Source organism: Lepidochelys kempii, chromosome 11, assembly GCF_965140265.1.
Source record: "Lepidochelys kempii isolate rLepKem1 chromosome 11, rLepKem1.hap2, whole genome shotgun sequence".
Taxonomy (NCBI): domain Eukaryota; kingdom Metazoa; phylum Chordata; order Testudines; family Cheloniidae; genus Lepidochelys; species Lepidochelys kempii.
In genome coordinates, this window is record NC_133266.1 from 62,673,492 (window position 1) to 62,696,969 (window position 23,478).

The window sequence follows — 23,478 nt, forward strand, 5'->3', positions numbered from 1 at the left end:
GGTTTAGGTTGGATATTAGGAAAAACTTTTTCACTAGGAGGGTGGTGAAACACTGGAATGCGTTACCTAGGGAGGTGGTAGAATCTCCTTCCTTAGAAGTTTTTAAGGTCAGGCTTGACAAAGCCCTGGCTGGGATGATTTAATTGGGGATTGGTCCTGCTTTGAGCAGGGGGTTGGACTAGATGACCTCCTGAGGTCCCTTCCAACCCTGATATTCTATGATTCTATGATCACTCTTTTTTAGTGACCTATCCTCTTAAGTATTTACCACTCCCCTATTATTTGTGTCATTTGCAAACTTTACCAGGAGTGCTTTGTTTTCTTCCAGGTGGCTGATAAAAACTTTAAATAGCGCAGGGCCGAGAACTGATCCAGTTAGAAACACATGTACTTGATTCCCTGTTTACAATTATGTTTTGAGACCTATCAGCCAGTTTTTAATATGTTTAATGTGTGCCATGTTAATTTAGTATCTTTTTAGGTTCTTAATCAAAATGTCATGTAGTACCAAGTCAGATGTCTTTCAGAATCATAAATATATTTCCTCAACACTATTACCTTTATCAGTCAAAGTTGAAATCTTACTTTAAAAAAAAAAGAGAGAACTTAGTTTTGACAGGATCTATTTTCCTTAAATCCATTTTGATTGGCATTATTTATATTACCCTCTTTTAAGTCTTTATTTATTGAGCTGCATATTAGCTATTCCATTATTTTGTCCAGGATCAAAGACAGTCTGACAGGCTTGTAATTACCTGGGTTGTGCCATTTACTCTTTTAAAATATTGGCACAAAATTAGCTTTCTTTCAGTCCCCTGGAACTTCCAGAGTGTTCCAAGACTTATTAAAAATCAACATTAATGGTCCAGAGAGCTCCTCAGTCAGCTCTTTTAAAACTCTTGGATGCAAATTATCTGGACTTGCTAATTTTAAGACTGTTTAAGGTTAGTAGTTGCTTTTTAGCATCCTCCTGAATCACTCTTGAAATGGAAGGTATTCATCATCATAAGATAAAAATACATTATATGTATTTTGAAAAAAGCCAAACAAAAAAATACATCAAACACTTCTGCCTTTTCTGCATTATTATTGACAGTTCTGCAGCATCTGTCTAGTTGCATTGTCTAGTCCTTTTGTTCTAGATATGCATAAACTACAACTTATTGTCCTTAACTCTGCTGGCCATAGATTTCTCCTTGTGTCCTTTTGCTTCTCTTACCAATTTTCTACAGTTCTAGTTTCTAATTTATATTAATATTTTTTCCATTTCTATGTATTTTTTTTATTTTTGACTGCTGCTTTCACTTCATTGCTAAGCAAGGTTTTTTGTTTATTTGTGTTTTAAATACCAGTATAGCCTTCTTTCTCAATTGTGGAATTGTGGGTTTTTTTGAGCATCCAGTAAAATATTCTTATATATTTCCTAATTATTGTTCAGATTTTTCTTTTTAAATTATTTCTTCCAGCTGATTTGGCCTATAATTGTTTTCAGCTTAGAGACCTGGCCCTTTTAAAGCACCAAGTATCCATATGATTGGTTTGGACTGTATTCTGTTTGCACATAACAGATGTAATCAAGCCTTGAGCACTTGGACCTAGGCAGCTACTAATTTTTTAGATCTGTGATTAATTCCTCTTTATCTGTCAAGATAAGGTCTAATATATAATTTCATTTTATTAGAAGCGACACTTTTTGAATTAGGAAATTGTCATCTATAATATTTTAAAATTCCAAGAACGTTTTACTGTTGGCAGCATGAGAAGTCCAGAACATGTCACTCAGATTGAATCCTCCATTTTATTCCTTACACATTATAGATAGATTCTAGATAGATTCTTAAGGGAGCACTGCAGACTTTTATATACAGTATTAGATTTTAGATAGATAGATTCTTAAGGGAGCCAGTCATACAGTTCTCTAGTGTGATTTGGTGAACTGTAGCAGACACCAGCTAGTACCCCATCTTGTGCTTTATTTGTTAGAACATTGATCCATAAGCATTCAAAATCATCTGCTTCTGAGTCATCAGTGACTCAGAAACGGGTAATGCCATTTTTGACAAGAAGTCAAGTTAGGTTACTTGTAAGTGTTCACCAGTGTGAGTAAGGGTTGTACTATCCAGAGCTTATAAGCATATACTTAAGAGTTTTGCTTACCAGTAGAGGGCAGATTTCTCCTGCAGTAAGATTTTACTTTGTAAAAATCCTCTTCTTACGCAGTGTTTCAGACATTGAAATGTATCAAGTATTGATAATTGTTTAATGTTTTAACTCACTTTTCATATTTTCTTAAAACTTTCACTCATTATAACAATGAAGACCCAAGTAAATACATTATTTACATTCCTTATTTTTAGACTATATTCATCTTAGTTTCTATTTCTGGAACTTCTCTGGTATTTTATAATGTACTGTCAGTATAGCTCTCTGTATTCAAATATTTTAATGAAGAATGAAACACAAGAATACTGTTTTCACTTCCAGCAAATTCTTTCAGCTTGTTAAGGATAAAATATATGCTAGTTCTAAAGGGTTCCCTAAGGAAAAACCTCAAAACCTACTTTATTGGTGCTGGTGTATACCATTTAAGCCCTGTGTTTGGTGCTGCATGAGGTGATTTGCTAAAAGAGCAATTGCACAGGTAGGGTCCCCTGACAACCCTATGTGGTGTGAGAAGTGGGGATCCCAGCACTGGCTGTGCATAGGCCACTGAGGACGGTGATGTTCAAATAGGCCACAGAAGTGGGCCATGGGATCAGTGATTACACAAATCAAATGGCTTATCACCTTGTGCAAGTGGAGTGGATGGGCTGCAGCTGCTATTTGAATCAAAGCTGATAGGGTGAAATGCACCATCTCTATGCATTTCATCTGTAATTGACTGAATGACTTGTGTGAGGCAAAAATAGCATCGGTCTGAATGAAAAGAAAAATTGGTATACAGTTTACCAATATAATGTGGTATAACAGCTTTCAGAGATTATTTGTATAATGTTTAGTTTGAAAAGTAAAGTAACTGGCTGTTTAGATAAAACTGTTAAATAGTTGTAATTTTTAAATTTCCTTCTGTAAGGGGCTCCTGGCATGTCTGTTAGAGTCCAGGGAGTCTTTGTTTTACTCCCCCTGATTCAGGATGGTATTTAAGCATGAGCCTGGCTTTAAGCATGTGAGTACTAACTCAGTTGCTTAGAGTTTGGCACATGAACCCTCTTGTGTCTCAGTCTCACATCGTCTACTATGCTTGAGAATGAGGCGTAGATAAGACCTTTTGGGGAACCTCATAATATGACTCTTTAGTAGCAAGACCTGTTGCTATTAAGCAATATTAGCTGAAATTCGTGAGAACTTTTTCATGGAAAAGTTTTAGCTGGTTTGTTTTGTGCAGATTTTGAGTTCATTGTACATAACATTTTGAAGACGCAAATTTCCCTTTTTGCAGATCATATTGTAAAATACAATCGTAACTTCACGATTTTTTTGAGTCTCAATCATCTTTGGCAAGTTTGACTTGTTGGCAGAAGAGATTGATAGACCAATATACAGAAAGTCACAAGCACATTTATTATAATACACAAAAAACTTCAGAAACATTTGTCTGCTACACATGCAACATATATCCACAAAAAGAAAGAAAATGAAAAGTTAAGCCCTCTAACAATATATATTCTCTATTTCTCCACCCTCAAACACTCACTCACCATTATCTTAACCCAGATAAAGCACTGCAAGCTTAACTCTGCTCTGTTTTCACCCTTCTGCGCATACCCGACCCTAGTAGTTGTGGATCTTTGGTGCTGTAAGTAGGTTATATTGTGAAAGGATAAGTTGGTAAAGAGTTATATGTAGAATGACAATTAGAGGGTGGCATCTTCTTGTGCTGTGTTATGTGCTGTGTCATCTGCTGTGTTATGGAGCTTCCATTGACCCCAGGATTTCTCCCAAATAGTCTTTTGAATTTGATTAAGCTAATACTCGATACAGGGGACTTCAACACACAACTAGTAGAAGATGCTGTTTAGGAGCCATTTTCTGACATTAAATATTTGCATCTTTTTTTAATTCTGAGAGAATTACTTAACCACTGTGTCAGTAGGCTTGAGATGCTTGTGATGGGTTGTCACCTTTGAGTTCAGAGTTCAGGTTGTGGTGCACTGTCAGTGGTGAATGGTATTTAAATGGTCAGGTTTAAACATGACAATTAGGGTACAGTTCTGAGCTCTCATTTATAAGTTTGAGCTCTAGAGAAAAACTCACGTTAGCCCCAATTATGTCTTTTTAAAAATTTGACTATTTAAACTCTTAAAAAGTTTTAAGAGCCTGTTTCATGGCTGAACAGTTTTTACTAAAATGTTTTGTATGTGTACATGTTAAATGTTATTGAGCCTGGCACAGGCTTTCATTTAATTTCATAGAAGCATAGACTTCAGGAGGCATGCTGTGATCTGAAAAGACCATTTTTTTGTGATTTCTCCCTTAGCATGTATTAAGATTATTCGTTTTCCATATTTCCTGAAACAAATCTAATTTCTTTTAAATTTTTTCTTTTAGTTCAAAAAACATCGTTCTTCCCATGCGTACACAAACAACTTTGCAAAATCTGTGGTAAACCTTGTAGATGCTGTAAGTATCATTATGGTTCCTGAAAACTATATCACTGAGTTGATTATTTAAGTCATTATATGGAAAGCTGGCTTTACAGACATTAGGATGAAAATAAATGCAATCAGCACTTGTTAAATGGTTGAAAAATAATTTTAAAGTTTCACTGCAGAGGACTGACTTGGGCTGCTATGTAGAAAGGTTTCTATCCATAAGAAACCACAGATTTATTCTTGGTATTTTCTCAAAGCTTGCAACTGCCACAAATTTGCGCTCTGGGGGAACTCAGAGCTGTGAAGGAGCTTTCCACGAGTCACTGTTGAATAGTTAGATTTAATCAAGCTTTGAGATATATAGATAGATAATCTATCTCTGTCTAATACTGTATATAAAAGTCTGCAGTGCTTCTACCTGCCACAAGTAGGCAATGCTGTGAGCACAGCTCATGGAAAATACAAATATCTGATGGGGGTATAACAGAAGAGTGTGAATAAGCATTTTCATTTCAGTGATATAAAAAGCCTCTTGTGAAGGAACATCTTTATAAGTGAGAGGGATGGAGAGCATTTAACAGAATTCACGTGCCTAGTACATATACATGTGATAAGAAATGAACTAGTTTTGTATGAAACATATTCTATAAACTGAAAACAAAACTGGAGATAAAATATATGCTCTCTATCTCTCCCAGTTATACATATAGCTACCTCGCACAGTTTTGGGGTTATGTGGCATACTGAAGGAAGAATAGATCTCTGTGTGTTGATTTGACACCTTCTTAAAGGAAGACATTCTCACACGTCTGAATAGTATCAGTGTTTTTCCCTTAAAAGCTCATATTTAGATATATTTGGCCACGTTTTGCCTTTGTATTTGCCTGTAATGGAAACCAGTAGGAACCATGAAAGTACTCTGAAACTAATCCAGTTTCAGCTATCAGTTCTGAATCAACATGACTTTTTGTATCTTGTCAGTAAATTCAGGAAAAGGAAGCACATCCAGACTTAATAAGACTGTCTGCTCCAACACACAGGGGAAGGGCTGAGAATCATCAGACCCATCTTGCAGTAGCCAGTGTGGAAGTGCAGCAGGACTGCTACTGCAGGACATTAGCAGGCATAGTAGCCATTACTAAGGCTACGATTTAGTCATGGGTATTTTAGTAAAAGTCATGGACTGGTCAGGGGCAATAAAGAAAAATTCATGGCCGTGTCCTGTCCACGACTTATACTATAAATACCCCTGACTAAATCTTGGGAGTGGGAACACTGCTGGAGGGGCTGAGGAGCCGCTGCTCGGGGGGGAAAGGGCCAGTGGCACCAGGTGCCAGGGGCTTCTGAGCAGCAGCTGCTCTGGCTGCCCCCAGGACCACTGTTGGGGAGGGGATGGGGGCCACTGCTTGGGGGAGGGCAGTGGCACCAGCTGCTGGGAGTAGCCACGGGACTGCTGCCAGGGGCTGCCGAGCAGCGGCTGCTCCAGCTGCCCCTTTGACTGCTGCTCAGGTGGTCCAATGGCCCAGGGCCACCCAAGCAGTGGCCAGTGCGGCTGGTCCCAGGGCTGCTCCAGCAACGGATGGTGTTTCTGTCCTTGGGGCCACCTGAGCAGCTGGCCGCTGCATAAGTCGTGGAGCTCGTGGGAAGTCATGGAATCCATGGCTTCTGTGACAGACACAGAGCCCTACCCATTACAAACTTAAAAAGCAACTGTACAATTTGTTGACCCACCAGACGCTCCCGCAGAGTAGGTGACTGCAGAGCTGAATTCTGCAATACGAAGGGGTCTGTGGAACTATTACTACATTAATGCTCTTTATCCCAGCACTGCCCACAGTAGTACCATACTGATGCTGCTGTGTTATGGAGCTTCCATTGACCCCAGGATTTCTCCCAAATAGTCTTTTGAATTTGATTAAGCTAATACTCGATACAGGGGACTTCAACACACAACTAGTAGAAGATGCTGTTTAGGAGCCATTTTCTGACATTAAATATTTGCATCTTTTTTTAATTCTGAGAGAATTACTTAACCACTGTGTCAGTAGGCTTGAGATGCTTGTGATGGGTTGTCACCTTTGGGGTGTGAGAGCCCATTGTGCCCCTCTAAGACACACAGCTGGGCTGGCCCTGCTCACAATGCTTTGGGGACACAGCCAGCCTCACCCAGGCCCTGTTATCACCCAACACAACAGCGGGTGGCGCCACTCACACAAACCTGAGTGCAGCCAGCACACAACAGCCAATTTCCCAGCTCCTGGCACACATGCTCCACCCCCACTCCCCAGAGTATAAATACAACATTGTACCGTCTTACACTGCACAGAGATTTGTACAAAGTAAGCTCATAAAGTTCGCCCCTCCCTCAATGTGGAGAGGAAACGCAACAGCCCCTGCCCCTGGAGCTAAGATTCCCAAGCGCTTCACTCCAACCATACTGGTTTAGATAAAGCATAAAACAAGTTTATTAACTACAAAAGATCGATTTAAAGTGATTATGAGTGATAGGTAAAAGATCATAGATGCCATCATAGAATATCAGGGTTGGAAGGGACCTCAGGAGATCATCTTGTCCAACCCCCTGCTCAAAGCAGGACCAATCCTCAATTTTTGCCCCCAATCCCTAAATGGACCCCTCAAGGACTGAACTCACAATCCTGGGTTTAGCAGGCCAATGCTCAAACCACTGAGCTATATCAAAGCAGATTACCTAGTAAATAAACAAAAACGCAAACTAAGCTAACATACTAGAAGGGTAGGATTTGAATTAACAGCCTTTCACCCTGACTGATGATACAAGCAGGCTTGCAGATTCTCAAGGCACAAGCTGCACTTGCTTTGCAGCTTGGGATCCCCACCCCCGTTCCAAGTCCTTTTCTTTGGGAGCTTCGCTTAAGTGTTCAGTTGTGGGGGAGTGAAGAACAACCAATGATTTCACTCCCTGCCTTATATAGCTTTTTCAAATGGCAGGAACCTTTTGTTTCAAACTTGTTTCTCAGACCAGTTTGTGGAAAAATACAGGAGTCCAGAGTCATGTGGTCTGGTTACATCCCTTGCAGAGTCATAGCAGCCATTTCTTACAGGCTGTCTGAAGCATTCTTAGGAAGGCTAAGCTATTCCATAGCCCATTGTCTTTGTTGATGACCCATTAGCACTGTCTGGCTTCTTCATTGTTGTACCTGAAAGGCTGGCTGTGGGTGTTTTCCAGAGTAAGCCTATTAGAAATACAGATCCATAGTCAATATTTATGACTTCAGATATAAAAATGATACATGAATGCAAATAGGATAATCATATTCAGCAAATCAGAACTTTTCCAATGAGATCTTACATGACCCATCTTGTACAAAGTGAATCATAATTATGTCATAATCATACAACTATGAAGAATATGGGGTGCAGTGTTACAATGCTAATGCAGAAAACGTGCAGCAAAACTACCTCAATTTCAGCTCCATTGTAAGTTTGTTGTTATGTATGCCAGAACTGTGAGAAGGTGAATTTGTTACACATCAGCACTAGAGAATGTAACAAAGCTAGTGCATTCTAGTATCATTGACTATGCAGTACGGTTAGTTGAAGAGTCTCATTGCTGTGCTATCTAACACATCTAAACTTACTTAGGATGCATCTGAACAACAGCTGAGAGGTGTAATTCCTGGTTCAGGTAGACTTACATGCACTAGCTCCACTCGAGCTAGCCCACTAAAATTAGCAGTGTAACTGTGACTACATGGGTGGCATCTTGGGCTAATTGCCTGAGTACAATCCAACCTGACACTCTGGGTACATACTTGGGCAGTTAGCCCAAGTCTCCACCTGTACCGCCATGTCCACGCTGCTATTTTTAGGCACTAGCTCGAGCAGAGCTAGTGCATGCTATGTAGATATATTCTTAGTAGATATTTGTCCCCAAATTCTTAAATGACAGATGACTATGGAGTCCTTATAGGTGTCAATGTTCACAAATTTAATGTAATTCCAAGAGCATACATGTGCTGTCTGAATTACAGGCAAAAAGTCGATTTTATATGTGTTTAAAAAATGCTAACAAATGATATTACACTCCAAAGGGGATAACAAAGACATAACTTGATTTATTTGAGTATAAAAATCTTTCCATCACAAAGGTCTGAGAGAGAAATTTCTTTGCTATAGATATAATGATTAGTCTCCTGGGGGCTGTAATAGTTTGGGGCTTGGTGTAGGGGCAGTTGGGTGGTGTTTAGTGGTGTAAAATGTACAGGAGGTCAGACTAGATAATCTGATGGTCCCTCTGGCCTTAAAATCTATGACTGATAGAGGTCATTGTCACTTCCTTATTCAGGTGTACACATACCAATCTTCTTTTCCAGGTGTTCAAATAATTATTTAAAATTGTGGAATTTCCTTTCTCTCTCTTTTTTGATCTTCAACAAATGCATTATAATCCTGTTACACCCATCCTTTTAATTATTTAACTTATTCAAAGCCACTTCAGCTGATGAGCAGGCCAGATGTAAAATGCTGGTTAGGCTTCTATTCTTTGTATCACAACTTTTTCTTTATGCTAACACAGACATTTGTTAGAACTAGCAGCCTGTATCCATGTACATTTGTTAGACCTGCAATAGAGGTTTTCCTACAGGATGGGGAGCAGGCAGATACCAGATGCAGTGTTGGTATATTAATAATGTAAATGCTCTTTATTGATTACAAACCAAACCTTACTCATTCCACATTCACACCCCAAACATACTATATATCCCAACACATTCAGCTATAATTTATTTACAGTAAAGAAATGTGATGAATCATATTTGTGGCACATATGTTAGGATTGTTTTGTGCACTTTATATTTCCTCTTGTATTTTTCCCACCAGTTAATTCAGTTCTTTGAGGTTGGTGAATAAAGCTATGTATACAATTGGTAGCAAGACTCTGAGTCAGACTTAGTGGTATTGTGTGGTGCAATTCAGTCCAGTATAGCGTGGAGGAAATACCACCTAATCTTTGATTTTATTTGTTTAATATATTGTACATAAAATGTCATGAAGTATATTGCGTAGTTTTTAAGTGAACACAAATATAATGCATTAAAATATTGAAGTGCCTTGGAATGTTTTTCAGTAATAATGTGAAACAGCCTATAGTTGCAGAGAGAGTCCTATCTGAGCAATCATTTGAAAATATGGACTATTTCTGCATTATTATATTACACATCCCCAAACAACAGGTACAGAAAGATTAAATATACAGTAGTGACTACATAGGAAAACAAAGGACAGAGGCAAATACAGTTCAACCCAAGAAAATCTCAGAGTTCCTTCCAAATTAACATTGTAGCTAGCTCTGTGCCTATGTGAGAGTTACTTATGAAGGATGTTGGAGCCAACAGAGCTACCCCTTTTTTGGCCTGACACCAGTTGACCCTCAGGAGAGCCATTTGTGCCAGCTTGTATAGGATGGTACAACAATTCTTTTTTCAGCATGCAGGCATGCATAGACATCCTTGTGTAACCACTTGCTCTGTGACTCCTCCACTAAACCCTAATACTGGTCTTAAATGGTACGGAGGAAGGAACTTTTGCTGGCCCTGTGCACCATAGATGAATGTCATCCTCTGATGTCAAGCACCTAGTGGCATTGTTAGACTCCCCAAACGCAGGGATAATTAGGACCAGCGTTCCTCAATCCTCTTCCACACTGGGCAGTAGAATTAAGATGACATAGGGAAAGCTCATTCTGCATCACGCTAAAGGTTGCTACAGCCCTTGCACTGGCATTGACTCCCCCAAGCTTTCATAGGAATTCTAGCTAAATCAGCTAGAATGCCTCTGGGAACTCCTGCTAATGAAGAACCCTTCCAAAACACCCCTGCCACCTCAATATGGACTTTGATTGAGCAAGCAGGGTATGACTAGCTTAATCTGTCTGTAAAATATATTGTACTATAATAAATTTTCAGTAGGATGAGTTTTAAAAAGACACAGACTCTATATTTTCTTAAATTGTTTTTCCTTGGTATTTTTACTGTGCTTGGTAGAACTCATTTGATCGCTCATTGCTTTCTGTTTTTATTAGTTCTCTTGGTTTTCTCCCTTTTTGCTTGTAGTTAATTTCAGAATAATGATTTTGACCGGGAAGTCAGTGAATGTATCTTCAGAAGTATTTTGACCAATTCTGCAGTAAACGATGCTATTGTGTGTCCCTGTTCTGGCTGCCAATGGCCATTCACACCATACCACCTTTACAAATTAGCACTGATCAGTGCAGGAATAATTTGCACAGTGGGTTTTAGCAAGAGTGTACACCAACAGCTGGATGCATAAACATTCAGGCTCTGTCCACTTTTCCTTTCATGAAGGGCCTGTACCGAGGTGTCTCCATTTATTTTAAAGGGAACCTGAAATGTAGCAGAAAGTTTCCTCCTTGCATTTCCCCTATGGATCCAGGGGTCATGGCTGTGTTTCTTGCTGAAGTGTACTGGTTACTGGCACTTCAAGAGTATCAGGTCCTTACGTGCCCCCTCTCCACCTACTCACGATATCTGTCTGCTTCAGGAAATCAAACATCAGCTAAGATTTTATTCATCTGGCCTTATTGGATTTCCATATTTTCACGATATTGCTTTTGGCAATCAATAAATCACCCTCTCACAAACGATGGATCATATATACACTCACTTGGCTCCTTTAGAAAGAACACATTATCACAAGACTTTTCTTGATATGCAATTCCTTCTTGAAAATCTTTTCTGGAAAAAATTAAACTTGTCTGGTTGATCTCTCCTGTCCTTGTGCTCACTGCCTGTTTTCCAACCTGTGTGTTGCCTGCTGATTCCTTTTAGGCATAAACGGGCTGATGTTCCAACAAAAGGGCTAATGTAATTGTTGATTTATTCAGTGGATGCACCCATCATAGCTCAGTAGGCAGAATAGTTATACATTATATTGGACATTCTAGGTGTAATTTGATGAAAAAATTAAAAAGTGTATTTGTAAAAATATATGGTGACTCCTGGAGATGCTCTTTGGTAACTGTTTGTATGCTATTTGAATTAAAAATCAATCACTTTAAACACTGCTGATTCTATCTGGGTAGTGAGTCCTCTTCGTGTGTCACCTTGGCCCTGCTTTCTAATTGCAGACAAACAAATGTGAATGAGGAATATAAGCTCCTTTGCAAACTTGCAAGTCTTGAATATGTTATAGAAAATATAGTACTTTAAACTCTGAATTATATAGAACATTTATTCTATCACTAAAATAAACCTTTGTGAACAAAGGTTACTTATATCTTAAAGTTACGTTAATAAATGTTTAGGGCCTGATTCTCATTTACACTTATACCCATTTACCCTGCTTTGACAGGACAAGGTGCCCTTAAAGTTGGTGCAAACAGTATTTATACCACTGTTGCAGTGTAAAGAGGAATTAATGTGGGAGTGAAGTGGTCTTAGTGTAAATGAGAATCGAACTATATATGTGAATTAAAAAGTTTTTGATAGAACTGTTTTGGAGAAAACAGCGCTACTTTCCTTCAAGTTGATTGAGGATTGGTGTGACCTCTTCTTTGTTCATTGAGATCAATCAGTGTGTCTTTAGGAAATTTCTATGGGGAAATGTAGATATTCCTGAGTAGTGATCAGTTACTAAAATGATCAGACATAAGAAACAGTAAAGGGGAAAAATAGGAGGTCAAAATTGGAATTTGTAAAATGCATTTTGTCCTCTAGAATAGTAAATTTAATAAAATAAGATTAGCAGATTATAGATTTTTAGGCATATCAGCTAACTATTTCCCCATGTTTCCCTCTTTCTTTATCCTCCTTGTCCTTCCGCTGACTCTGACTGGCTAACTGTGCATGTCTGACCCAGTGTTCTACTCCTGTGCCTGTCCTGTCTCTGTCCCCAGATATACAAGGAACAGCTGAACACCAGGGTGGTTTTGGTTGCTGTGGAAACCTGGACAGACAGGGATCGGATTAACATTCGCCCTGACCCTCTGCAGATGCTTCATGACTTCTCCAAATATCGACAGTACTATATCAAACAGCATACTGATGCTGTACACCTCCTCTCGTATGTACTATTAGATGATGGTTTAATCCATTAGTTTTTACACATGTAGAATGTCTACTTGTCTACCAGCCTTCCTCTCTCTTTTATTCTCTGTCTGCACGTCAACCAACCTTTGCCTATAGCTGCCAGTTTCTGTTATTTTAATCTAGTAATAGTCCTGTCTACAGTGTGCAGCAAGGTATATTACAGGCATACCGATGTGTATTATGAAATTTTGAAGCCTGTAGAACTATTATTCACTTGTAAATAGAGCCCAAACATTTACCATAGTGTGCTCTGGCCATATCTTTCATGAAATCTGATTAGATCTTTGATTAGAGTAGATTTGATTGATTTGATAGTTTGCTATCTTAAAAAAAACTACTTGTATATACAGCTTATTTATCAGGGAACATAGCCCACTAGTCTCCTGAATGTTTTTCTATTGATGACCATGCGATAGTTTTTATATTGTATATTAGATTATCTTACATAGAGGTTCCCATGGTAGGGCCAGCAGACCTCAAAGACACCCTTGAGGGTCCAAGATGGTGCTGCTATGCTCCTATGGCTGAACTCAGTGCAGCTACAGGATTGAGTAAACATGGCTATTACCGTGCCTGTTATACCAATAAAATAAAAACCAGCAGGATCTTATTAAAGGGGAAAAGGCAAAATGTCACATTTATTGTGAATACAGAAAGAATCATAGTAAGCAGTTAGTTATAGCTATAACATTCCATTCAATTCCATATTTATTCACACATTCATTCATACACATACACACACAGGTTCTGCAAGGTTGTTATCATAGTTACCAGCCTTAGAGTTGCTCATGCCAAGCCACTGGCCAGGTGGCCTGGACGTGAGGAGGGAGCAGGGCCTTGTCAGATGCTCATCTGATGCTCCTGGAAGTTGGTTTGCAGAATCAGACCCCAAAGTTCTCACTTTCTAGAGTCCATTTTTATAGGAATTTTTTCCTATGCCAGTCTATGAGAATTGCTTTATCATGCTGTTGCTGAATCAATCAGCAGATGGCACATTCCTGACGGCCCCGTGCTGCCAGATGTTATCTTGTTCTTTGGTTCTCCCATCCTTGAGGCTGTTGGATGGATTCCAGTTTGCCCTCTGGGGGTCCTCTGGTTATTTCCACTTGACGCCTTCTTCAGCCGATGGACACTGGATTCTTAGGCTGGCACCTCCCTGATCATTCAGTTGTTATCCACACCAAGTATTCATCCACATACATCCTCTATCTCTATTTTAATCACAATTGTTAACAAAGCGAGATGAATACAACAAAAGGGCGGGGAGTCTCTGGGTGCTGTTTCTGTTACAGAGTATTGCTTTGAGTCTCTCTCTGCGTGAGTAGTTGTTGTTACAAAGAATTGCTTTGAGAACAGACTCTGTCTTAGAATGTACTAATGCAATTAGCAGCTTGCAAGTTTCACACATAGAGGGAGAGAAACAGTACCAAAAACCAAGAGACCTCTTAATTAGTAATACCCTGGAATTTAAACTATGGGGAATCAAACTCATTTGTGATTTTAATAAAGAACTTCTTTAATATGATCCAACATGCCCTTGAGGAGGTTTGACCCATCAACCAGCTCTGCAATGTACCATCCTCCTTCCAATGAGTAGCAGGAGAGGGCAGAACTGAGGGTGCCCTCTACAGGAATGTTCCAGTGACAATATTTCACTCATCCCTATGGCTGCACTGAAATCGGTCATGGAAACTCATGGAGGTGCACATGCTTAAACCGGAAATGAATTTGGCCGGAGAAGCTATGCATTTTGGGGCAAATCCTACCTGCATGTCTGTGGGCACAGAGAGGCCTCTGGCTAGAAAACTACAATGTTTTCGCTGCACATAGCTGGGGGGAAGAGGAGGATTTGGGGGGGCTCATGGGGTTGCACATCCATTATGCAGTTCAGAGCCCAGTTCTGCAGGGGCTCTCTGGTACAACAGTCTGGAGGGGACAGGGTAGGGGATCTGTCTGTATGCACATCCTCAATTTTATTCTCATCTGCTGAAGGCAAATGCTAGGGGTGCAGAAGCTATTCCAGCCAGTAGCTTCCAGTGGCTTTTTCTGCCACTACAATCTGGGCAGGGATGGTGTGAATTCCTCCTCCTTACTCACTGATCTCCCTAGCATCCAGTCAAGATAATTGATCTGGTTGGCGGTGTGTAGATTTACCCCTGTGTTTTTAGTTTTACATTGACTGTAGGAACCATTGCATTTGTTGCAAGTATGGGCATAGATATAACCAAAGGCTTTTAAAGATTTTCTCTAGGCACAACTCTTGTATACTTCATTTTTGTGCCAAGGAGGAATAGTTTCCATAGTCTACTAGGGCCCAGTCCTGCAACTATTGTACATCCTACCTTCCTTGACTTAAATGGGAATTAGGGTTGCCAACTTGGTAATATTTAAAAAATGGACAGTCCAGCAGGAGTGCTTTAACCTCCCCTGACCTGCCTCTTCCCACGTGGCTCTGTCCCTGCCATTTCCTTCCCCTCGAGGCCCTGCCCCCATCCTCTCCTCTTCCTCCTCCCCCCATCACTCGCTACATTTCCCCTCCCGCCTAGGTCAGGAGGGACTAACCTGCGGGGCTGGGAGCTGCAGCCACCTGACGCAGGTAGGAGACGGCCCTGGCTGAGTAGGGGCTGGCGTGGGTGATGACTTGATGCCTACCCCACCCGTGGTAACTGGATTTTGTGTGTCCAGTCAGTAGATCTGACTGGACACTCGTGTCCCCTTTTCGACCAGACTTTTCAGTCGAAAACTGGGCATCTGGCCACCCTTAATGGGAGTGTTGTGTGTGCAAGGACTACAGGATTGTGGCTTTTTTATTCATGTGAAAAAAATCTTTCTTGTGGAATATGGTGCTATACCATGATTTCCATTTTTTTTGTGTTGATTTACTGTAATCACTGCAACAAGGTGGACACTAATTTGTTTTTCATCTATGATGTAATTATTCATAACAATCTCCTATTTATGAAGCATTTTTGTGTGCATTTTTTATAATTAGACGCTGTGCAGCTCAGTTTCAAGAATTTTATCTTAAAAATAGAATTACTTTTGTAATATTTATCATCGTAGTTCAATGTCCCACCTTTGCTTCAATGATTTTTCTCCTCCTTATAGAATGATTTGAGAGTTGCCAATTTTGGTTGGACTATTCCTGACGGTTTCATCACATACCATAATCTTTAATTCCTGGAGACTCCAGAACAATCCTAAAGGGTTGACAACCCTACTTACGATATTTACAGCAATATGAAAAACAACTTAATAGAACATTAAGCCAGAGCTATTAGAGTTTCACAGTTTCCATTACTCTGCCTCCTTGTATTTATGAATTACAACAGAATATTCATGGCATGATTTCGTAAGATTTGTAATTGTACAAAATATTATTTACATGGACTTATAAAAGAAATTGCATCCTTTCTAAATATTATACTGTCACTTGCTGAATTGATATATTGTATCTATTAATTCTGTGTGGTCATGAAATAAAGACACTTGAAATTGTAAAGTATGTACACAAAAGAGGGTTGGGTTAGGGGTCCTGTGATGAGACACTCATCTGAATTTACTGACACTTGTGCAATTGAACTTTCAGATTACATTAATCTGTATTTATATAATATCCCTTAAAAGACAATTAAATGTGAAATATAATAGAAAAACTGATGGTAGCAGTGTAATTGGAACTGAAGGATGAGATTCCATAGGAGATGAAATAATGGCTACAGTCTGGTGCACAGAAGATATTGTGTTCTTCAGATTCATTTTTCCTTTGGAAATCTATCCAAGAACCAACAAGGGTTGGCCTTAGCTTGTGACTTCTGATAAGATCCCAGCTCATGGCAGTGTGACAGTAGGCTGCTTAATTTTTTTCACTGTTGAAGTCATTGAGCAAGGTAACAGGAAAATGAATCATGCCCAGGTCTCCAATATAGTATTGTAGAGCATTAGCATTATGATTCAAGTCAAGGCATCAAGTGCTGTACTGTATATAAAATCATTCAAAATAAAATTTATTTACAAAAAAATCCATTACAAGTAGTTATTGTTGTTAGACAGTCAGCAAACCTGGAAAATCAAGTATATTCAAAGGGTCATCTGTCCAAGTACTAATCAGATCCAAAGATGTTTAATGTTACAAAATTTGACATTCCTGTTTGGATTAGCAAGATCTAGTTTTTCTTTTAAGAACATCTGATATATTTGCACTTTCTGATTTTTGTTTACAGGTTGAGGGTGGGGCTAAATCTAGAGAATAAGTGTCTCCATGTTGCAAGTTTCATCTAGTTCACTCTTTTGATGTGTTCCATTTTAAAAGTGAATCAGTTACCATTGAGAATTTGTCTCTAAATGAATAGATATTAAATGAATACTAATGCACACAACATATATTGTTATATGGGAATTTGATCTTTCAGATGACTGAATGGGTGTCCTATTGAACTTTACTGCATGAAATTTCTCATTCAACATCCTATGTATATTTTATTTACTGTATATGCTCGTTCATAAGCCGAATATTTTTGGTAAAAAAGTGACGCATCAAAGAGCGGGGGTCAGCTTATAAACGGGTCTACACCAAAATTTGATGATTTTAAACTCTGTGAAATCATTGAATTGAATATCTAATACATTGTCGTTTTGTTTACCTGGAGTGTCTGCAGTCATGGAGTCCCTCAGCTCCCTGTGGCCGCGGTTTGCCGTTCCCAGGCAACGGGAGCTGCGGGAAGTGGTGCGCCACTTCCTGCAGCTCCCATTGGCTGGGAACGGCGAACCGCGGCCACAAGGAGCTGAGGGCTTCGTGCCTGTGAACGCTCCAGGTAAACAAAACATCCCGATCAGCCAGTGGCTTCCCCTGACGGGCCGTTAGCCAAAGTTTGCCACCCCTGAAATATAGGGTCGGCTTATGAAAAGGTGATACAGTTTTTACTATTTTTACCTATCCATCTTGGGGGGTCAGCTTATAAATGAATAGGCTAATGAACGAGTATATATGGTAATTTTTTTATTTTATTTTATTTATTTATGTTCTTAAGGAATGTGACATTCCACTACAAGAGAAGTAGCTTGAGTTACTTTGGAGGGGTTTGTTCCGTGACCAGAGGAGTTGGAGTGAATGAGGTAACCCTTTCTATTAAAATGTTTTAAACGTACAATTTCCTCTTTATGAATTCACCATTCCTTATATTTGGCACTTTGTTTTAGCCTCTGACTATACCACCAAAAATGCAACAACACTGTTGAAAATCCATTGTAATTACATGGATCTAGCTATACTGCCCAAAACCTTTGCTTTCTACATACTGCGCTAAATTTTTCTCTTAGTTAGCCAGTGGGTTCCACCAGCGTAACTGGGAGGAGAATTTGGCCCAATATGTGTATCACGCTAATTAGTTTGCTTTGAAAAATTTGTATTTTCATTGTGAAAGGTACTGAGTGGACCAGACTGACTGCTTGGTAAAGGCAGGTACCAGCTCCTCTGGTCTTTGTTTCTTTGGTGTGTGCATGCAGTCACACATGGGTTTGATAAAATTTCTATATATGATACTGAATTAGTAGTAAACCAGAATGAAGTGTTGCAGTATAATTTGTAGTAACTAACGGTGTACTATCTTTACTGTTATACTCCCCTCTAAAAACAGTATGCCCTCCCATTGGCTATGGCACAGGAATTATCACAAAGTTTGGCTCAGAACCTGGGAATACAGTGGGAGCCAGCAACCAGAAAACCGAGTATGTACTGTCATTGTGCACTGACTTTCTTCTATCCTCCTCTTTTGCTGAACATACAAGCTTTTTGTAAAGGGTATGGTTACATACAAATGTACATCGACATAACTGTAAATAACATACAGCCATTGATTTTGTTATACGCTGGAGAATTACAATAAGAACCAAAACTTGATTTTAGCCAAATCAAGGCCAAATAAACCACGACCCGGTTGTGCACTCATTTTACAGTCCTCAGTCTCTGACTTCAGTGACACTTTTGTCTGAGTGAAAGGATCAGATTCATAATTGATGTGTACAGTGGTGTAACTTAGAACTGTTATGCTAACTTAGACCTCCGCTCCCCTTGCACTCAGACTCCCTTACCTATAACTTGAGTAGAATAGATGTAATTAAGTCACATGGAATCTATGTGCAAAGGAGTCTAACTTAAACTCCAAGAAGTGCAAGAAAATATAAATTAATGTTGGACGATGGTAGTTTAACTCACATCTTTTTTTACATCTTCTGCTCCATGGCAGGTGAATTAGCCCAGCTTAAACACTACAGCACATGAGTAGAGTGGGTGTAAGTACTTCTGGGGAGCCTGATCCAAAGCCCATTGACTTCCATTTGGAGTTTTTTCCATTGGCTTCAGTGGGCTTTGGATTTGGCTCTGAGTATCTAACTTTCATCACCTTAAGTATCACTTCTGAATTTGACCCAAGGAGTCCAGGATGAGGCCGCAATTTTGAATATGTCAGACATGCTTGTCCAAGTTTTTCTCATCCAAGACAAAATATTTGTCAAAGCAGTATTTCTTTCACTATTATGTGGTCACGATTAATTAGCAGTTACCATACCATTTATCTGAGATACAGCATTATTTCCTTTTACTTAGCACAGTTATTTCCTATTCTATCTCCAGTACTGTTGTGTGATAACTGTTGATATATGTCGTGTACTGGAGATGTCATCAAATCCTTCAAAAAGCAGTAGAATCTAGTCAGGAAAACCTTTCCTCTCATTGTTGGGCTGGGTTAATACTCTTTTTTTTTTTAAAGGAAAAATAAGAAATTGTATCCTTGTTTTAGGTATGTCTTGCAGAGAGTAACAAGTAAATTGAGTCTCAACGTCATTTTTGAAAGTGGTGGTAGAAGTACAAGCATTAGTAGCATTACCCAGCAAGCAGATGTAATAGCCTAACAATGGAAAAGTGATCAAGGTATAAATAACATGGCTAGAAAAGAAGCAAATTCTACCAGATGACATGTGGTTATTCTCTGTTCAGAAATACTGAATGTTTGCAGAGGTATCCAGAATAGAGTATTTTTTTAACAGATTCTTGTCCGCACTATATAATTCTTGTTTTACAGATTGTAAGACATTTTTACTTTGATTAACATTACTCCTGTATTTTTAATTAACAAATAAGTTATTGTTGACTTAGATGATGTAGCTAGTATAAACCCCTTTCATTCAACCACTTTCTGCTCTATATGCAAAGAACATAAGTTGATTGATAGATTGGGATGTTGTTGTTAATAATTCAAAGCAGATGGAACAAAAATCTATCTGTCATATGCACAAGAACATTCCAGTTTTAAGGCTACATTCTGATATGATAAACAGCCATCTGACCGCAATATATACTAATTAAAACCTTCTTTATATATAAAGTTTTATTTTTGCTGCCAGTATATTTATAACAAATTTCCTTCTTTCTTTTGTATGTTTGGTTTTGTCTGAGAAGAATGTGACTGCATAGAATCCTGGGGTGGCTGCATCATGGAGGAAACAGGGTATGCTGTAAAATCAGTAACTGAGGGCTTTGGAGATGAGATCAGAGTGCACAGTGTGATATAAGTATTTATTTGTTGAGCATCATAAATCTGTTTCAGCACTAGATGAAAAGCTAGTACATTAGCAGTGGGGACAAACATTTGTGCTGAACAACTCAAACATACAGAAATTAAGGAACATAACATTGACTCGTAACATGGGATGTTTTGATTCTAATTTATATTTTTAGAGTGGAGTTCATGGGGGAGCTCATAGGGCTTTCTGCCTCCCCTTGCTCAGTGTCTCTATAAGAGAAGAGATACCAAATCTCTAGTTTTGAGAGAACAGGCAGCACTAATGCCTGCTGTGTAGAATGACAAAATGGAAGGGAACAAAGACTGAATGTTGCAAAACCACATTTCATAGCTGAGCTACTTCAACCCAAACTTTCTGAAGAGAAAAAATCTGAGAATTTGTACTGACTGTTTTGGTATGTCCAGTTTTTTATTCTTAGTTTTCCAGACAGTAGTTAAAATTATCTTCATATATCTCTTCCATACCAAAAGGATGCCAACATTTTTGTAAATGTTTAAAATTGTATATAGGAACCACTGTACCCACTACTGAAGTGCAGTCACTTTTGGAATGGAACAAAATAGGTATTTAACAAAACACAATAATACTACACAATAGTTTAGGATAAGTAGTAAGAAAATAACTTTTCCAATTGAAACTGCAGTGAAAATTTAGGTAAGCAGAATGTATAATCCAAACTGGAGTTTTGCCAGGATGCTAATATCTGTACTATAATAGGGTGGTCTTTCCCTTTAAGGGCCAGCGGCCAATCATCCTTGTTCACTAATCAGATGCAGCTGAAAATGGAACAGGAGTTCCCTATAAAGAGCTGCAGGAAACTGGGGGTTGATTGAGAAAGGGGCTAACTACAGAGAGAAGCTGCAGGCTCCCCCAGTAGTTGCTGGGGAAGGGAGACTCTAGATGTAGATGGGAAGTCCTGGGAGTTGTGGCTGGGTAGAAAGCCCCAGCTGGAAGGTTAGTTTGTTGGTTGGATAATAAATGAAACCAGGATATAAGGGCAAAATACTGATTTGGGCATGGCTGATAATTCCCCAGACTGGTGAAGAAAGTTACCAGCTTAGACCTACATCTGTGAAAAATGGCATACAGTGGTAAATGACTACAATGAAATATAATGCCTGAAGTTTATGGGTTGGCTTGGGACATTTTATTGGAACTTTTTCAACCCAAGTCTTGATGGTTTTTCTAAAAAAGAATAATCACTTTGTGTCTTACCATACTATTTTAAATAGAGTGAACCCTAAACTGTGCAGTCTGCTTTGGCCTCTCTTTTAGCTCAGAGGCTCATGTTATCCATGCAGCAAACAGTAGAAGTCCAGCACTTGAAGTAACAGACATCTTAGATAAATTCAATTGGACAATCTTCTTTAATTTTTAGTTTGTCACTTCAAATGCACTTTACAACATACGATTTCAAACTCAAAACATTATTTTTGCACACATTTGTTTTGGGGGTGTTCTAAATATTGTTATTGACTCTTGAAATTGTACTGTTATTTTTTTCATTTTGAGTCAGCACTGGCACCAGATCCCACCTTCTATTTTTTTTTTTTTATAGTGGCAACAGCACCAGATACCTATGGTTTTGCTCTCAAGATGGAGGGTGGTTTTTTTTCAATTTCTAGCTAAATGATTGGTGAGTGTTAGTAAAATCTGAGAGGGAAGCATATCTGGGTATGAGCAGGGTTTCCTCCTTCATGGAACAGGCCTGCCTAATTCTTTTTTTCTAAAATGGAGCTCAGGAGCTGCCAGGTTTTGTTAAATTCTCCTTTTCTAATCAACTGTTTGTGAAACTGGGGCCTAAGGTCTCATCTTTGATCCTGGTAGACTCTTCTGTCACAGCCTAAGCATGCCTTGTAGATGCTAGATCCTACAGCTACTATACTACAGAGTGAGCATAGTTTCTTCAGCTTTGACTACTCAGCCACTGGTCACTTTGATGTGAGCTGTCTGGCTCATCTATCCTTCCTCCCAGATTTGAAGTTGTCTAGCACCTATTTAGTGAAGCATAAAAATATCCAATAGGATTCCCCCCAGATCTTTGAGTTGTGTGTTGGACAAAAGGAACACCAACTTTTTGCAGTGGAGATACCTTTTTGTGTTAAAAATTAATCCAGAGTCACTGATCTTCAACAGAGAAGGCTATCTTAAACAATCAGCAAGAAATGAGAAAGGGATGCAATCCATCCAGGAGCTGAAGTGAAAAATCAGTCAGCCTCCAAATATATGGTACCACCACATTGGATTCTTTTAGTGAGAAGGAACATGGTAACTATTCAGTTGGCATAGAGAATGTTAAATTATTAAGAAGATTATAGAGACGCTGTTGCATCCTTGCTATGGATTCATATAGTAAAGAGAGAAATGTAATTTTAAAAAAATACAAAACAGTGTTAAAATGCTTGATTTTTTTTTGTTTTGTTTTTCAAAACATGAAGGACTCCCACTGAGCTGCTGTCATTGCTCTGACGGTTGTATATCTCTCTTGTAGCAAAAAAAAATTAGAGCAGCTCAAAGGAGGGTTATAATTTTCATCTCTAGTAACTGGGTTCAGTGTGGTATTTACTCAATTGATTCTTTGTCATTTTAGGGTTTACCACTCCAGAAAATTTTCAAGATGCAGCATTGCAGAATACAAAGAATTTTTACTCAGAGGGGGAGGTGCCTGTCTTTTCAACAGGCCAACAAAGGTAATTTCACTTAGAGGATGAAGCCACTGTCAGGACATCCGTTGACTATCAGACACTGCAGCGAAGATTAAATGGTTTCATTGAACCTTCTTTTCCCTCAAAAGCTTTATTCAAATTTCATTGGGCTATTACAGATTTTTCTGGTTTTTACTTGTAGCTTTATGGGTCTTCTTCCTCATTAGCAGTCATTTCAGTTAATAAGGATTATTCTTCTTTGAGTGCTTGCTCATGTCGATTCCATTCTAGGTGCATGAGCGCCCACGTGCACAGTCGTCGGAGATTTTTGCCTTAGCGGTATCCGTAAGGTCGGCTGTAGCACCCCCTTGAGTGCCGTGTTCATGCGTTGGTATATTAGGTGCTGCCGACCCTATGCCCTCTCAGTTCCTTCTTACCGCCCGTGATGGTTGGTCAGAGCGCCTTGTCTTACATTGCAAGATCGTTAGTGGTTCTTACAGTCCATTGTTCTGTCTCCTTTGTTGTTAGTTGATCAGTACTTAGCTAGACCTATATGTTAAGTGTTAGAGT

General features: G+C 39.0%; 1 protein-coding gene across 30 annotated transcripts in view; it reads left to right on the forward strand.

Annotated features, from left to right (window-relative positions):
• Positions 1-23,478, forward strand: part of ADAM23 (ADAM metallopeptidase domain 23) — a 200,127-nt gene that overhangs the window by 97,837 nt on the left and 78,812 nt on the right. For all 30 annotated transcript variants that reach the window (XR_012154367.1, XR_012154365.1, XR_012154363.1 and 27 more), the window contains 6 exons: positions 4,549-4,620; positions 12,490-12,656; positions 17,713-17,797; positions 18,319-18,409; positions 20,139-20,187; positions 22,854-22,953. Coding sequence is in view for 24 of the 30 variants with exons in the window: in XM_073306563.1 (XP_073162664.1) it covers positions 4,549-4,620; positions 12,490-12,656; positions 17,713-17,797; positions 18,319-18,409; positions 20,139-20,187; positions 22,854-22,953 (564 nt within the window). In the remaining 6 variants the exon portion in view is untranslated. The remainder of the gene's footprint in view (positions 1-4,548; positions 4,621-12,489; positions 12,657-17,712; positions 17,798-18,318; positions 18,410-20,138; positions 20,188-22,853; positions 22,954-23,478) is intronic.